This window comes from Struthio camelus, chromosome 15 (genome assembly GCF_040807025.1).
Source record: "Struthio camelus isolate bStrCam1 chromosome 15, bStrCam1.hap1, whole genome shotgun sequence".
NCBI classification, from domain to species: Eukaryota; Metazoa; Chordata; class Aves; order Struthioniformes; family Struthionidae; genus Struthio; species Struthio camelus.
Window position 1 is genome coordinate 13,349,723 of NC_090956.1, and position 18,953 is coordinate 13,368,675.

At 36.4% G+C, this 18,953-nt stretch overlaps 1 protein-coding gene across 10 annotated transcripts in view; it reads right to left on the minus strand.

Moving 5' to 3' along the window:
- CLEC16A (C-type lectin domain containing 16A) overlaps positions 1-18,953 on the minus strand; it is a 96,968-nt gene that overhangs the window by 23,963 nt on the left and 54,052 nt on the right. For 9 of the 10 annotated variants that reach the window (XR_011134752.1, XR_011134751.1, XM_068908890.1 and 6 more), the window contains 3 exons: positions 9,697-9,848; positions 8,755-8,959; positions 7,377-7,544 (listed from right to left, as the gene is read on the minus strand). Coding sequence is in view for 8 of the 10 variants with exons in the window: in XM_068908890.1 (XP_068764991.1) it covers positions 7,377-7,544; positions 8,755-8,959; positions 9,697-9,848 (525 nt within the window). In the remaining 2 variants the exon portion in view is untranslated. Of the gene's footprint in view, positions 1-3,398; positions 4,334-7,376; positions 7,545-8,754; positions 8,960-9,696; positions 9,849-18,953 lie in introns of those variants that run through there. The other variant, XM_068908896.1, reaches the window with a different exon arrangement.

The window sequence follows — 18,953 nt, forward strand, 5'->3', positions numbered from 1 at the left end:
TAGCAATTTATTATGTGTTATTACTTTGGCGCTAAGGGAAAAATGTTAAGCCCAAAGCAGTCTGATTCTGGATACCAGTTTAAGATAAGAAAGGCTTGACATTTTGGTAGTATTCGGGGTGTTCAAAACTTTCACTGATTTTATTTGTAGATAACTGAGTTCAGTCAGTCTGTAAATCAGGCTCTAGCTCTCCAGGTGACTTCCAAGACTGGCAGTACTTTCTGACCACCATGAAAACTATTCAGAGTTGAATGTTGAGAATCTAAGAATCCAGAGAATTCTTAACGCTAGAAGAATCCAGTTCTCTGTGTTGATAATCAACTTCTCTACAGAAGATTATTCATCGTCTTTGGAAAATCCTCCCTCTCAGCAGTCATACACCTTCTGACTTACAAAAAGTAAGAACTGAGATTTTAGAGGCAAATTGAGAATTGAGATCCAGGGGTGGTGGTGGGAGAGATCCCTGTTTGTTGCAAGTATTTTCCTAAAACTGAAGTGCACATACCATCATACCAGCAGTGTGCCATTGGCAGTGTGCCATTTGTTACCAAAAATCACTATTGTGTGTGTGCGCATACATGTTTGTGTGTACATATGGTGAAACAATAATTTAGTTGCTTATCAGATAGCCACAGTTAGTCATGTAATGATCATACAGTAGTAGAGATACAGCAAAGAAAATCAACTAAGCACACCAGACTCATTTCTATACTTTTAGCTTCTGAATGAATAAAGACCTTGCTTGTGAAAGCACCTTTTTAACCTGCTTTCAGAGTTGTTCTTTTGTGGAGTTTTGAGTGTTGGAATACGTTTTTGTCTGTTCTGCATTCCACATGAGATGCTTCCTAAAAGCTACAATTCTGAGGCCAAACCAGAATCAAAATAATAATATCTGGAAAGGTACAAAGTAAAAGCTCCTTGCATAAGGTACAGTTATGGAAAAAGAACAAAAAAGACAATACTTTACCAACAGCAATAGAGTACTTCTAAATTAAAAAACAGGATCTATAAATGCACTGTACATAAGGCATTCACCATTCTTTTAGATTTGGAGCTGGCTTTAGGGGAACTGTTGCATAATACCAGGCAACACCTTCATTTAAAATCAGGTAGAGGGGGCTATGTGTCTAGCACATATCCAAAAAAATTGGCACGCTACATGTCAACGGAAAGCAAATAAAAAACCCAACTCCCCCCTCCCCCCCCCAAAATGAGGAAGAGAAAAAAGCTTATTAGGTTTAAAAATTATTCTCCATTATATTTTCTATGATTATAATATATACTTATTATATTATCTAATCTGAGGTATGTTACCTATAAACAGCAGTGATTCAGATTGCCTACGTCCAAGTATCCTTTCTTTAGCTTCTCTTATATTCTTATCCCCTAATACATTGCTTACCACCCTTTTATCTTAAAACCAGTATACATGATCTCCATTAAATGCCATTGGAAGTTGCTGGTACTAACTTGCATGCCTGAAAGGAGACATCTTGTACGTTGCATTGCCACCGGTCAAACTCAGCTCTAATGAAGTATATATCAGAAGCAAACATTTCCCTCCCCACCTCATGAGTCACTGTTATTAATTAGTGGCTCAGGTGTCTCAGTAAATTTCATCCTTCTGTGATCAGAAAGGTTTAATCAATAGAAATATAGCTTACTCATTTCCCATTGTGATATAGGAAGGCACCAGAAACCAAAACAAAGATGATCTCCTCCCAAAGGCACTGTCATCAGAGCCTTCTCAAGGTGTATTTCCACTCTATTTTTGTGGATTACCTTTAGAGTTGCCAAGGCTAAAATGCATGAGAGAATAGTCAAATATTAAGTGATGAGTATGAGAAGATTACACTTGCACTCCATCCTCAAAACACTACTGGATGAAACTGAACTGAATGCAAGCACAGCACCCCGTATTTAAATCGTCAACGATTCCTACTGTTTTGAATTACTTGCTCAAATCATATTTTTGCCAATATCTTGTGAGCACAGCTAGGATATTTTGTCCAAAGCTGTCTGAATTTGTCAGTCTTTTTATATGCTTAGAAGTAGTTAATCGAGGAATATTACAGTAAAAAGTTGATTATTGATGTGATGTGTTAGTAGATAACTTCCATTATTCTCCAGCAGGAGAAAGGAATCAAGAAATATTTTAAATGCACTTCCAGGCTATATAAGCAACTGCATCCTAGAATCATGAAGGAAGGGATGGGGATGCTAACTATCTCACACTTGCTCACTGTCATCACCTGGTTTTCCTTTGCTGAAACCAAGGGCTTGCTTCACTTGCCTACAGGGATGGCAGCTAGTGCCACCTGAGATCTTCTGCAGCAACCTATTTTGCTTCTAGCTGCTCCTTCAGAAGGGCACAGGCTCCCTCTCAAAGGGTCCTTTTAGATATCTGCCAGCCCCATCCAGATGTTTTATTCCTCTCAAAGCATATTAATAGGCGCTAAACAAACATGTTCAGTTAACTAAATCAAGCTTAAAATATCTCACTTTTAAAGAACCACTTGCCCAGATGCATCGGACCAAATTCGGAGCAAACTGACAGAAAGCAATACAACTTTTTTCCTAATGAACACATTTAAAATAAATTAAATGCTGAACTGAAAATTCATCTGAAATGCTTTCATTTATTTGAAAGCTAGAAGCATTCTAAATTCAAGACATAAGTCGTTAAATAACTACTTAAGTAAACTGCCCCGAATCTAATGTTCCTATGGTAGCTATGATTGATGGCTAACGTGAAAGTCCATCATACAGTCCCAAAACAACTTGGACATGACATACAGACATGTTGAGCAATCTAACCTCATTAGATTAGTAACAAGTGCAGATGCTCGTCACCTCTGAATGTCAAAGTCCTCATCAGTACTTTCCCTAAGGGATCTGTTTGCTTAATGTGGATGGAGAAGGCAGTTAAATTAAAGGTTACACACATTTGAAGAATGCATTCTTTAAAAAACATCCACAGTTTTACGCTCACCTTTGGTGACCTGCCAAAAAAGGGCACTTCATTTTTAGAATGCATAACATTTCACAAAACTAAACAAATTTTCTTCACATCAACCAGAACAATCTCACACACTGCTTAAAGAATTCTCTAGCTTTGCTTAAAGTTTTCCTAGATCCATCTCCAAGAAGTGATGCTAACTTTATATAAAATTCTCACCTATTTTTATTTAAAGAGATATAAAGCTACAGAAGGAGATTTTTTTTCCCCTCCAGATTTTAAAATTAAAAGACGGCTATAACTTTGCTTGCAATGGCTAATATGAACAAGAACTTTTACTCAACATTATTCCCCAAAATCTTGGGATAATCATCATATGCAAAGGTATGAATAACAGAGAAAATAAAAGCAATCCATTGATTTATTTTGTTTTTAATAAACATTCTCAGTGGGAAAGTTAGTTGTTGCAGTTGTTATATTATATATAAAGGTATATTTTGCAGGAAATATGTAAGATTTCTCTTAAAACACACTGAGCACATAATCTCAGCATACAGCTGGTATTTGAAATTGATATTTGAATTTGCTTGGAGCACAAGGTGTTTTTTTGTTTTTTTGTTTTTGTTTTTTGTTTTAAAAGCAAGATCTCTCTTCACCTAATGTCTACCAAAATCCATTCATCTGGTTTCTCTGAAAAAAATGTGATCCTTTACTGGCACAAAGAATGCTTCAAAAGCATCAGATGAATACACAACTAACATAAGATGGTGAACCGTTCAGTCACAAAAGCCGTCCCCAAATGCTAGAATGTTTTGTCAAGGGTCATGGTCATGACTTCGCAATGATAGAACCGATCCAGTGAATGACTTTGCTTCTGTTCTTCTCTGTTAAGAATTGTCCAGTTCATCAGGCCAGTCATCGGTAGCGAGTACGATCTCTCACCGTATTTGCATAATCCATACGTCATAGAAACAGTCATAACAGGGATGTTCTGAAGTATGGCGTATTACATTCTTGTCACCTTTCACTTATCTTGAACAAAATCTCTTTTTAAGCTACTGCACGCCTCCCCCTCAAAATCTCAAGCAGCACCTCTAAAGCAGATTTTAACTTTGGAGCACAACACAAAGATAAGTAAAAGGCAGTTTGATTAAGATGAGATAACTGCATATGCTACAGCAAAATAAGCAGAGCTTTAATGTACGTGTAGTATGACACAGATAGGAGATGTGAACCAGAGCTGACTTTCTTGCAGATTTTAAATTCATTAAGAAGTGGAACTAGAGAAGTGTTTCAGGAGTTGCACTAAAATTCTCTGTATGCAGTGAAATCTTCAGAAGGGTTGAAAACAGTATTGTCATTGTTTCATAATGTCTGAAAAACACATACAGCACTGTAACAGCTAACTCTGTCCTACTAAAAATGTTCAACCTTTTGCAAGTATTGCTAAACACGCAAGTATTTTTGAATTCAATAAAAAATACCATCACTGAAGGAAAGTGTAACTTATTTCTTATAATTACAGCTCAACTTAACGTTTTGGTATTATTGGCTTTTTCACATAGTACGAGCTTCAAATAACTCTTTTGAACAATAGGAGTTATTAAGAAACAAATATATGAAAACAGTGATTTAACTGCAAGTTGTTCAATAATTTTTAAAACAACCCCCCAAAAGTTTCTATTAAACTAAAAATCACAAATAAGCACAAAGACTGCTATGAAAATCAGTGTGAACTAGGAATCCTCTTTTATTCCTTACCAAAGGTAAGGAGAGAAGGAATAAGTCTTTTCATGAAGATAGCTACTTTGTAATCAGATGTAAAAGTATTAATACTTTTTAAAATCTTATTACAGGCTACCACAAAATGTGTCAGAAACCGCACACCTTGAGACACACATATCGTGTGTGCACTTGAGAGACACACACATTGTATGTCTGATTTCTCATATTTGATATCAAATAAGAGCTTAAAATGCTTTTTCTCCAGGTTTGCAAGTGCACACAGTAAAAGTCTCCAGTTCCTGGAGTTCAAACAAGTATTCTGCTGTTTGAACCACCTATCATGTGCCAATAAATAAATAAGTAAATAAAATTAGTAGATGAAGTCACTTGTTATGGCTAAGAGTGTGCTCTTCTTAGAGAATGCTGAATCTCAAACAGTAAGCAAGATCCAGAATGCTGGCATCTTTTCAACCACACCTTTTCCATGGAAGTCTTATGTCAAAAGCAGTAAGGAAATATATTTCCGTGATACAATATAAACTTGTCTGGGAATGTGACAACTTCCCAGAAAACTTGAACTGGGAATGTGAAAGCTTTTACGATTTCTGTTCTCCACATGCAGGGCTCTAGCAAAATATAGCTCCAATTTAGTCACAACACAGTAGAACACCTGCTTGCCAATCAGAGTGCCTACACTATATTTTACCTTCCCCCTTTTTAATCTGTAAATTGAGTTTAAAGAGACATACTGAGTTTTATATAATGACTGGCAGCTAGTAGTAACAACAGTCCATCTTTCTGCACTAACACAGCAAAATTAAGTAATTTCAAATAGTATGAGATTCAACTTCAAAATGACTGAATCCAGAAGGAGAAAATTTCATTCACTATTTGGAAGAAAAACCCTACAGAAAGGTCAGTTTTTGAAATAGGAAATAAGGAGCCAAAAAAAGAGAAAGCATCAATTTAGAATCATCCATTTAATCCTAGTTCAAAGCTGATGTCTTAGGAGGAATCGTGGGTCTTTTCTGTCTTGTTAGGTATAAGATAAAGGAAGCAGCACTCAGTATCCAGTTATTTTAAACACTGGTGAGATGATCATAACTTATCCAAACAAGGAACTATGCACAACTGACTGATGTGTTGCATATTGAGTGCGTGCAACATGATGATTCATACTCTAACTCAATTTGTAAAGGATGGCAAAGTATTAAGACACTTCCAGTGTATTTGAAGAAACTGCCAGGGATATATTGCTCACAGCACACCTGGAATACACACCCCGATATTACTTGTTCTCCTATGAGTAATTTTTTCCATAAGCCTCATCCTGGAATTGTGTGTTTGGAAACATATCACATGTATACTCGTCATTGTTTACACAAATGTTACAGTTCAGCTTTTGCAGAGATAAGCTACAAAATACGATGTAAGCACAGTCTGCAAAAAATTAATCTCAATATTATCAACAATTCTCAACAACTCATTGAAATTGAGTAACTTGGATATGTAAGAAATATTTTGCTTTGCTCATGTTCACTAGATGCTATATCAGCTATTGCTAATGGTCTGACCCGTTAAATGAACTTTATCAACTCAAGGTTCAAGGCTTTAAACAACTGAACATAACAGACAGAACCACTGAATTTACATTAAGCTAGCTAGTTGTAGTTATCATCATTACTTGTTTCTATCAAATATATTGTATTGGATACTTATATTGAACTCAAGCTGATTAGAAGTATGACAATCAACAGTCTTCTGTCCTCTGTTATATACATCCTCTAATTCCTTCAGACTTCTCTGTAGAGATCCCAATGCTTGTATGTCTGTGCACATACTCTGTGCTTTGAGTGCAAGCACCTTCTACAGAGCCATGGAATTTTCTTTTAAAATATAGGTGGCATCTCTAAATTTTTGCACATTGCAGGTACAGAAAAAGTTAACCCATTTATCAACCAGCCTTGCAGAATCTTGCCATAAGGACTCGGGAAGCTTTCTGCCAAGGCAGAGAACCTCCCCCACCAAAACCTATGAGAGAATTCAAAGGCTGAACCACACTTAACACTGAGACAGTAAAACAAGCCTGTTATCAGTCCTAGTCCTCAGATTAGGAGCAGTAAACTATGACCACTTTTCTATCTCAGAAGTAACCCACGCTCATCAAGAATTTGGAAAAAAATTATTTTAATACTGGACCCAACAGCCTTTCGATAATTATATGCATTATAAGAAAATAAATTAAATTCATAAGGTAAACGTACACCTCATGTGAGCATGAATTACAAACATGCCTGCGTTCTCATCTATAAGGCAGAACTTTTCCTAAGAACATGAGTTACCACACCTTGCTGCACTAATAGTCTTGCACTAGTTAGGAAATAACCACTATTTGATGGGTAGCTGTTAGAACATTTCTAAACTTTCAAGCTGCTAATCTGAAGCGTTTTTTGAAATAAGTATTGATGCTGTAAAGCTAAGTTAAAATTAATATCTCATTTAAAAGGCATTTGCTAAGCTTCAGAGAAAAGCTGGTTTCTATTAAACATGAAAACAAGTTGGCTTCATTTGTTGATAGTGTATAGCAAGCATGAAGCTTTAAAAAGAATCTAGTTAAGACTTTCAAGGTATGCTCCTTTTTAAGATCTATTTGAAACAGACCAAAATGGCATGATAATGAGTGCCATCTTACCTGGAACTTTGTCAACAGAGGCAAAAACAGACCGCTGCACTGTAGGATCACTGCTACCACGGCGTGACTGATCATAAAATCTAAATGGAAGGTGTTGGGATGTAGCTGCAGAGCTATGTCCAAAACCCATCACTTCAGTTGAAGGCTGAACAGGAAGATCCAGGAGAGCTACGTTTAATCACAATTGATAATTTTTGTTACTCAAAAATATGCAAGAGGAAGAGTAAGTGAAAATAAAGTTTATGGTTTTCCCAGAATCTTAACACTATACCAGACTGTTTAAAAATGCATGTTTGCATTTACCTCTTAATTACAGTTGCAATTACATTGGAAAAGAAGGGGGACATTTCTAGCAATCTTTCCTACCACATACACACTGAGAAGTGCCAGGATACGGTGCAGAAGAAAATGGGGTTACAGTAAACTCTCTGCATTACACAAGTCATAGTAGGAGCTATTAAAAAAAAAAAAAAAAAATCTGTCCTTCCCTGTACAAGTCATTCATTAGTTATAACTGAACACTGCAGAAAACCATTTAAAGAGACCGCCTGCTTTTCACCAGCAGAGAGCTGTCTTCGCACTACTGTTCTATTTATTTTATATCAAAATAGACCTGTATTAACTTCAAATTTGCATTAAGTTTTTTTTTTTTTTTTAAAGTGAAGCAAGCCATAAAAATATGACATAACTGTTCTGTAAGCTCAGAGCATAAGAGTGTTGTCAGCTTCCTACAGAACCATAATACACTAAAATAATTTGAAATCATCTACAATCTGAATAATTCTCTGGCCAACTCATTACAATTAATAGCAGCTATAACTTTCTCACAATTCTGATTGGTTAACTACTGCTCTCGGACAATCCAAGTAAGTGAAAAAGTTGTTCTTTTTCACTTGATCACCTACTTTCCTCTTTATATTTCAAAGCTGCCTTTGCAGTACTCACCCATTCATTCAGCTTGTTGCTAAGCTTCAACCTATTCTTCACTCATTTAATATTAAAATAATACTTCAACCACTGCTTTATTTACTCAAATTAACTCTTTCCTTCATCCCTTAATGTGCTTTGCCCCCAAACACTGAGAAATCTAGCTGCTGATACTCTACTCAGCTTTTCAGACTCCCATCACCACCATCTCCAAGCATTAATCATTATAACACAATGATATACGATTCCTTCTTTTTCATCCTTTGTGTGTCATTGATATATCAAAATCCGTATTTTACTCCAATAAAAGCTATTGCTTGGAAACTAGAATCTGGTTTAAGGTTTTCAGTGGGACATCACTTCTGAAATTTTTGTAACATGCTCTTGCATTACAGTGTGATTTGCTATGACAAATAACTTGTCTCAGAACCATTTGAAAATAACAACCAACCTGCTATTCTCTGCATTTTCATACGCCGAGCTTGGATACGACCTTTAGCAAGACGTTGTTTTGCAATAATACAACGAATGTGATCAGAAAAAATAAATGTAGCTTGAAGGATAGGGAAGGGCTTAGAATGAGGACTAGAAGCAGGTTTATGAATTATTATGTTCAGAGCCCTACTATCATCTTCTACTCCTGTTACCTGCATATCCTAAAAAGAAACAGAAGAAAGTAACTAATGAAAAAGTTAACATTTAAACCTATAGATCAAACACAAACATTTTTTAAAACCCTATGAATGTATCACTTAAAGCTCTTAAGAACACAATTTATGGGTCAAAAACAAAAGAACAACAACAAAACCCTCACAAGACAAATTGGTACTCCTAGACGCTCATTCTGTTAAAAATCAATTGGGTTATTTAAGCATAGTGAATTTTCAAGATATACAAACATTAATGCTGGTATAAGGTAAGAAAAAGATACAAATGAGTGAAACTTCCAAGCTTTTTAAAGTAGTTATATAAGCAGAGGCCAGTCTGAAGTGATAATCTGTCACTTTCCCTACCCTTATACAAGGATCAGAACTCCAACCCTAATGTGCTGATTAAGGAAAACACTTGGGACTTGATCCTAATTCTGTAGGATTTCAGCGTTCAAATGAACATATCCCAATTAACAATTAGGGATGCTTTCTTGAAACAGAAAATACATTGGGAAAGTTACCTCATTTTAAAGCATTTGTCTAAATAACCACATAAACGTCTTCAGAAAAATTGAAGTCACTTAAAAGCACAAATTAGAAGACAGACTTAAGTAACAGAAGAAACAGATAAGCATGCTACAGAACTAAAAATATGTAAGATAATATTGGCATTATTGTTTATACTACTTAAATAGTTTGTCAGTCAAGAAAAATATACGTACCCAGGTTAAAACCTCCCCTACCTGCAAAAGGCCGGCAAACTTAACGACTCCCCAGCCAAGCCTGGCAACATCTGGCTCAACCAAACTCATCTGGTAAATATCCACAGCCAGGAACCTTTGAACTTGACCCCCATCCTTTGTTATCACTGTACAAGCAATTAGATCACTGTTATCTGGAGGAAGGAGAAAGAGTTAAAATGTTAACATACAGAAAAGTGCGATCATCTTTGCAATATAAGTTCAGAGTTATTCATGTTTCCTATTCTGCATTTCCTTATTACATTCAGAGCTGCATTGAAAGAGCAGGATATATTTTACCCGCAGTGGTTCAAATACCTTGCAAGTTATGATACACACTAAGTCTGCCTTGTTTTCTTTCACTGTTCTCTACTCCCAAGCGTAAAATGTCACTTCATTTCAGGGCAAACTAGCACCAATGTTTCTCTTAATAAATGGAAGTCTCCAAGTCTTGTTGAAAGATCACAGATACAGTCCTATATCACTGCAGGCAATTATATCTACCCTTTTCATAAATATCAGTTACATTTTTTGCTGCGACTAGAGAATTTATTCCGAAACCTGATGCTGATTTTTGGAAGCCTTCTAACTTCAAGACTCTTCAGACTCTCCAAATAAACCATATCAATTTTTTTTCCAATACTCGTTACATGAGCTGATATCTTGTCCTTTATCAATCCCTTTTATGGATTTATATTGGGTAGTCATATCCCTTCTTAACTGTTACACTAAGAAAGACCCTCAAACAAGCCCCAGACTGCAGATGTCAAGAAATAAGTACTCGGTTTCCTGATCCTTTCAGAATCTCCTCTTTCTGTTCCAGTTCAAACCCATCATTCTTGAGATGGGACTGGAATCACGTTCTTCAAACCAGATGAAGTCTATTGAGAGCCCCAATAAACTGGCACTGACACCTCCCAGCAGACCTCCGCTAATCTTACTACATTTGCTTTTTCTTTACTTCAAATTAATACCATCATCTGCTTAAATCATTCAGATCTTTTCTCTCACCTCAAACCACCACAACTTATAGCAAATAAAAGCTTCCTACATGCACACGCTTTGTTCTCCTGTGTTTATCCTTTCTGCAGTTCAACTGCTAGACAGTACTCTTTCCAGTTTGATGGATTTGACTAGTTAGGTTGCAGTATTTTAACTATTTCTTGCAACAGTCTTTTTTAGGATGGTGACCATCTGATTTGGGAGTAGTGATTTCTTTTTGTTTTTGTATTTTGTTTGTACCTTAGCCATAATTTTTCAACACACCTATTCCCATTAGCCATGCCATTCATTAGTACTGCCAAGGCAACGATGGACTCGGCAGTTTGAACTTATTTATTCAAACAGTCTTTCCTAAAATGGGGAGGTTTATGCTACAAACATCAATTGCTGCACAGGCAGCTGAGGCTTTCTTCTCCTTTTCTATGTACACTTACTATTTTTAAGCACACTATATTTTTAGATGCATGTTTCAAATACACTGATATTGGCTTGATAAACAATGTCATTTACAGTAAGATGTGTCCTTCTGCAAGATTACCTCATTATTCAGATTACTTATCGCTATTTAAAGGTAGCTACTCTGACACAATTCAGAATTCAATGTTTCTCTAGCGATGTTAAATGCTCTTGCATGTGAAACCTGACTGCAGCACTGTCCAGGTTATTCATACAGTGCATGAAAATAATCCCACTGAAGTTTAATTCCACCTTCTGTATCTGAATAAAGTAATAAAAAACCTTACTATTTGTCCCTTTAGTTTCTCATGGAAGAGAAAAGAAAAAAATATATATATATATAAAAAATAATAAAACTAGAGGAATTAGCCAGATGGATAGGAATGAGGCTGCAGATCATAAGCAACAGTAAACTTTGACAAACTTATCCACCCATATAAGCAGGTAGCTAGCATTGTATTTCATACAAGAAACATCCGTGAGATAGATACAAGCTACAAGTGGGAGGGTACTCGTAATAGTGGCAGGTCATATAACAAGGGACAACAGCCACAAATTGTGGCTTGAAAGGTTGAGAAAATTTTTTTTTGTGATTGGGTAATCACTGCCTGTGCAGTCAGTAGACTGCTCCTACACAGCACAAAGTTTTTAATCAAGAGCTGATGTTTTTCTAGGAATTACACTTTGGTTCAAAAAGAATTAGATTCAGAGAAGTCCTACATAATGCACAGGATATATAAAACACACTTTTCAGGTCATTAAAACAAAACAAAAACAAAACAAAACAAAACAAGAGAATCCATATGAATATAGCTATTAACCTAGAAAGAATTTTGTTCAATAGGCTGATAGTGTATTTGCTCTTTGGAGCCAAGTAAATGAGGGGATTAAGACTGATATCATCTAAAAACAAATCTTGGAGAGACCTAGAATTTTTCAAGGTTCTCTCAGTAAAAAGAAACACTGCTCTCCACTAGAGTTTTCAGATAATAAACAGTAAATATTGAGCAAATAACGTGCTTAGAAAAAATAAAGTTCACATCAAAAATAGATATTCAGAGGGGTGGGGCAGAGTTTCAGACAGGCTGTGCATGACAAAAGAAATCTTAAGAAAAACCCAAAAAATAAAAAAACAAAAAACTAAGACTGGTTGCCTAAAAGAGGTCTGAAGATATATTTTTGCTCTCTGTTACAGAGTAAGTAAAGCATACTCCTCTTTTCAAGGGTATTCTCTAATTATATTTAAGTGAAGGTAAAGTCTTCTGAATAATTCTTTGTCAAGCACAGTAGACCGCATCAAGCTCTTTTAGATATATTTTCAAATTTGAAAGAAAGAGTGTTTACATATACAAAACTATTACGGTTTAACTCAGCTGATACCTCTGTTTTCATCTGGCTACAATTTTTCCAAATAAAGCATCAACTTATGCAGTAAGTGTAGCAGACAGTAAATTGGCTTTTAAATTCTGAAAGGATATTAGTAAACGAGGACGGCTTATCTTCTATATAGCTCTTATAGCTGGTACCTTTTTTGAAACAGCTTCAACAAGCAGCACAGAGTGTTACAGTGTTAACGAGCCCTTAATACTTTCAACACTGTTACAGATGTGTTTCAAAATAGGACTCTGGAGCATGTCTGTCTTCTCCACTTTGAGCCCCTTTCTCCACACCTCCTTTCATGCATTAAGGCAGTCAGCCTGCCAGCTTGCTTACTTCAATCAGCAGGAACTCTAGGAATGGTCATCTTATCTTCAATAGCTAAAGTAAATGAATTTTGGATCCTTCTGAGTATTTAATGTGAGGTAGCTGAAGTGAGGTTTTCAAAATATGTGCCACAACATCGAAGAGAGCTGTGAACCTCCCCAAAAACTGGTTTTGTTCAACATTTATGCTGTTGGTATCACACAAAACACAGATCACAGACAAAAACATTTGGAACTACTGCTGTAGAAATTCAGCAGCCTGACTACAAACATGTAATATTGACTAAGGCAAAGAAACCAAAGTATAAAAGTTATTTTCTAGATTGAAAAGTTTTAATTTTAGATTTGGCAAGTATATAAGGTACAACATTACTGTAAAAGTTTATCAAAGAACAGAAAGGAAAATTACTCATCTATTAGACAAATATGCTACAGGAAGCTTTTGTTATACAATATTATACAATAGAATATAGCCCATTTACACTATTGTTTCTGGTTCACAGCTGCTGAAAAGTCACATGATAGGCATCTTTTATGAAGAAAAAAGAGAAAATGCAGTTAAACACATTTCCAGCGAATTGATCTCAGAACACTTACAGCTACACTATAACTCAGTTATGGAATTATGCGTCTGTATGTCAGATACCCAACTACATTTAGATGAAAGAATTTCGAGCCAAGTACGTTTCAATACTATGAAAATTTGATCTGGGGATTGAAATGGACCACAGACAACGTCACTGATGTGACAAGCTACAAAAACATACAGTGTTGTTAATTGGGATGAACAAGAATGCTTACACAATTTTTCCTCATGCAAAACAGACCTTGTATCCAGTTTAGAAACTTCCAAGATGTGGATGCAAGACATAGTTCCTGGACTTTCTCCAAGAAAAATACAAGTTTTAGGAAATACAGCCTAGGAGGAAGAGTTCAAAGACTTCTGTTGCTTGCAGATTTAAATTAGGTGAAAATGTTACACGAACACAGACAACTATGTGCCTGTGGTAGCTAGAAGTCTTTAAGAACAAAATAAGATACTTTAGGAGATAGCCTAGATGTATCTGACTGCCTCAGAGCTTCACGTTTAGTTATTTCACGATTTACAGTCATCACAACACTAGAAATCCTCTGTAGTGACTAGAAACCTCTTAACAGAGGGATAACAGTCTGTATGTACTTAGCTGTCAGTTCAAGACAAGCAACAGGCTGCAGATAGCTAGTGTACCTCTTCCCCTCCCTCCCCTCTTTACAAAAAGAATTTTTTCCAAAAGCATGTAGCCACTTTGGTACAACATACTGCTTCACTACCTATTGTGCCAGTCTAAGCGTAAACACAACTTCAGAGTTACAATTTCGTACTTTGATGAAATGAGTTCAGAGATGAGGAATATGTTGCCATTCTAGAGAGCATCATATATTCAAATATTATATTGAAATTGTTTTGTAAACTTTCTGAAACTTTATGTAGGCCCTTGGAAACAATTATCTGCTTTGTCTAAAATGTTTTTGACCACCCACATTTCAACCATCTTGTTGAGCAGTTTAAGACTAATTACTTCTGTTACTCCTCAAAGTAAATATTCCTCTTGTAGAGAGGCTCAGAATTGCTCTCTCACTATATCTGCATTCACCCTTTTGTTCAGAAGAAATTCAGAATCTTAGTTCACACCACATGAGTCCTCCTCTTGGTCAGGATGGGGTGCCATCACCTTTCTCAAAGAGCTAAGCAGTGTTGCCCCGAGAAACAGCAGAAAAGAGCAAACATAATTACTAAAAGTGACTTGTCATCTTGACAGATAGCATATACAAATATCACTAAGTGAGGGATATAACAATAAACAGCCTCAAAGGCTCAGTCTGAGCATACTCAAACAGAAAAGTAACGAGAGAAAGTGGCTAACAAATACAGTTTGAAAAATAACATTGAATCTAGTAGCCACCACATAGGATTTTAAGAACACATCGGTTTTCCATTATTATCCCCAGTAATTATTCTTCTAACTATGAATTAACATTCATTTTTGTACACCTCAACTAATCCAAAATACAAGGAGTAATATATTATAGATGGTAACCATACATAGGACACTGCAATCAAGCAGAAGCAAGCTTGTTCCCAGAAATTATTTTGCTGTAGACACAAAATTACTGGTTGTCAGGCAGAGGCGACCCATATCACACCACTGTTTCCTTGAATTTTCTTGAGATTTTCAAGAATGGACATTTGATAAAATAATATTATTTAAAAAAAAAAAACAACTAATGATATAAATTCCTAGATAGTTACATGTACCAAGTTATCAAATACAAATTAACATCAGTTCCTAGACACATGGATTTTTAAAGTATTTTAAACTAGCACTCTTAAATCTGGCAAAGAATAGATCATTACAACAACTAAAAAGAAAAGCAATTGACTATTAGTAAGCAAAACAGGCTAATTAAGCTCTTTTATGTTACCACCAGTATCAGATTTGAACATCGCATACATGACATAGCAGATGAGTTCTGCCAATAAGCCTAGAAAAATCTTGCCTCCTGATGTTATTCAGGGCAAAAGTGGGTGTTGGCACTTAAAAAGAATGCCTCTGCTGGAATTTCTTATAAAAGATTTGATTTTTCCCCTCAGACACTTATCAAGTTTCAAGCACACTGAAAAACATTCATTTTCTTGTACCTTGTGCGCTAGCATTCATTAACTCACTTGGGCAGGCTACTGAAAATACTCTGATACAGAGGCAAGGTCTGCAAACCCTGTCAAACCTCTCAACTGGACAGGCTCTGTAATAAATTCCTGATTATGACAATCTGGAGAATAGATCAGTAGAAACTTCTGAGGAAGTATTTTTTCTGAGGAGGAAGCATTTGCAGTAGCAGGTGAAATAACAGGAGCCTTGTTTCACATGCAAATTTTACTAACTGGACAGTAGCTGGGCAATAGTTACATTTTGGTTAGGGAGAGCATGTTTGTTCTAAAGAACGTTTGAAGCCAATACATTACTTTCAAAACGGGAAGGAAATGGCATTCATTCACCTCTTGAAAAAAGCTGAGCAAATAGGAATTCTAAAACATCCTCTGAAGCATCCGTTAAACTTAGAAAATCCGGGCATTCCCCTCAGAGAAGTGTTTTTATTTAGGAAAGAAGTGAAAGCATACATCACTGTCAATTTCAAGTGAAAAACATATTAAACAAAAGACTTTCCATTACAGAACACTTGGCATAAACCCAGACAGCTTCCTGGCCTGTACTAGGAAGATCAACACCAGCAGGTCAAGGGATGTGGTCCTACATCTCTATTTAGCACTGGCAAGGCGGCATCTGGAGTGCTAAATCCAGTGCTGGGCTCCCAGTACAAGAGAGATGGACATGCTGGAGCAAGTCCAGCGAAGGGCCATGAAGATGATTAAGGGACGGGAGCATCTGTCATACAAGGAGAGGCTGACAGAGCTGGGGTTGTTCATTCTGGAGAAGAGAAGACTTGGCAGGGGGCATGGGGGAATCCTATCGATCAATCCATATAAATATCTGGTGGAAAGATGAAGCCAGGCTCTTTTCAGTGGTATCCACTGAGAGGATACTCATCATCCTTCAGAATGAGAGGACGAGGATGACAAAGTTCCACTTACACTTAAAAGATTTTTTTTTTTTTTTGAGAGGGTGGTCAAACACTGGAATGGTTTGCCCAGAGAGGTAGTATAGTCTCTACCCTTGAGGTTATTCTAATTGCAACTGGACATGAGCCTAAGCAACCTGCTCTAGCTGACCCTGCTTTGAGCAGGGGGGAGGAAGGGTAGACTAGATGACCTCCAGAGGTCCCACCCAACCTCAACTATGTTGTGATAAATATTCACAAATCTTTAAAAAAAATTGTTTAGTATGACAGCCTTTACAAAAAGTGTACATTTGGCAGAGTGGTTAAGGAGACTTAACTACCATGTTAACTTTTTTTAGTTAAAAAAAAGCTTTAAGCTTATTATCATTTACTTGCTGGCCATGGCATTTAAAACGTCGTCATTAACAGAACCAACAGCCTGAAACGAAGATCAAAGCACTAAGACTGTCAATTTGAGCTGACAGTGAACTTCACATGAAAGGTTAGCTGCTGTGCAAGATTAAAGCAGCCACCTACATGAGACACCTGCAAACGCTGCAGACAGACTAAGGCAGGCAGTTTTCATATAAAGTGCAACGGCTTCAAAACTGTTTACAGTAAAAAACTATACTGAAAAGTAACAGTACACACCATTCTGATGGCAACATACCCAGCAATCTAAAATAAATTCTGTGGAACACCTGACTCATTTCTAAATCTACAGTCATATACAGTGCTAAGAACCTTTCAACTACGGTTAACATTGAATATACGTGTATCAAAATATTAAAATGCTTCTTTATAAAAAGAACTTTAACCTTTCCCACCAAGCTTCCGTAGAGCACTGCCATTTTTCATTTAATATTACAGAGCTTCACCTCTATGGCCAGTGTGCCTTGACATACCAGGGAATACATTTGAGACCTAACATCACATTCAGGTAAAAACTGAAAGCCATTTTGATAGAATGAATTTTGTGGGATTTCTGAAAAAAATCAAAAAGTAGCTGAAATCAATACTGCATTTTGTTAATCTCTATTCCTTCTTGACACTATATGGGTACGAATCAGTATAACCACTGTAGGCATCCTTATGTTCAGAAAACTTTAAAAAGTACTGAAACTATGTAGATTGAGGGAAATTAGAGCAAGATACCCACACATAGTAATATTATAGTTAAAAAAAGGTACATATAATTTTAAATTTTTTGGCCATGTTCTGTCAAGCACTAAATCACTCTACAAGATATGGCACCTATATGACAGCATTTATCCTATATGCTTTATGCTGAAATGCTGGTATTCCCTCGTCTCTTGTTCTTGGGCAATGAAAAGGCTTGAACTGGAGGCTGTATCTTCATGCTACCATGCAAGTTAATTGCTGTACTACCTCAATTTAGGTAGCTTGGATAACAATAGCAGTGATAAGCAGTTTAGGAAGTGCTACCAACGAAAATACATAAGCTGATGCACATGTAACAGGGCAACTTCACTCAAAGGCCCCATGAATACAGAGTAATTGACAGTAGCCTTATGAATGATAATAAAATAAATTGTGAAACAGTGTGATTAATAAAGAGTATAAATAAAAAAAAAATCATGAAACAGCATGAACAGGCTTTCACTGTGGGCACTGCCTCTGATGACACTGAGCAACGAGTGTGCAACACTGGAGACAGAGAGGAGAAGGGAGTGTTGGGGTAGTAATCGTCCCAAGGAAGACTGTTAAAAAAAGAAAAATCAATCCTGGATACTCAACAAGTGACCCATTAAAATCAAATAGTATCTGTTTACTGTGAGGACCAGGTCTAAACATCTGTATCTGTGCTGAATAGTGCTATTTCAGTCATTTACTGACAAGGGAAGCTCCCTCCCAGGAAACATGATCCTGCTTCATGGAGATAAACACCACTGCCACTTCTTTACAATAGGTTTAACGCCTGTCACAACTTGATTTGATTAAACCTGTGCCTTTCTAGCTAACCAGAAAGGAAGAGTCTTCTGAAGCTGATATACAAAAGGCCATCATGCACTGGCTGTTCACAACGGATTCTGTCTCTGAAAGACAGAACATGAGAAAAGACAACAAAGGGAGGATTTTTACAGCCTTTTCTGATTTAGCTCGATTTTCTTGAAACAGGCTGGAACTCTATTCAAAAATCTTGAGATGCCAGAATGATTATTATTTACTCTTCTCTCTGGATACAGACTGTTCTCACTCACTGATAATGGAGCAAGTCATCTGTTTAACTGAACCTCTCTAAGTGTTACCTCTGGACAATTTCTTGTTTTCGAGTAAATGCTGGAGCACATGCAGAGAAAAGTTCTGAAAAATCTATAGCTGTAAGTACACATTGCGGTCCCAACATAAACACTGAAATCTTTAGTGAAGATATCAGGAAACAGTGCACTTAACATGAATATACTGCTGGCAGCCAACTGCCAACATTATGTGAATACCTTGCATTTAAACTTAAAATATGTAACATCAGCAATAGATAAG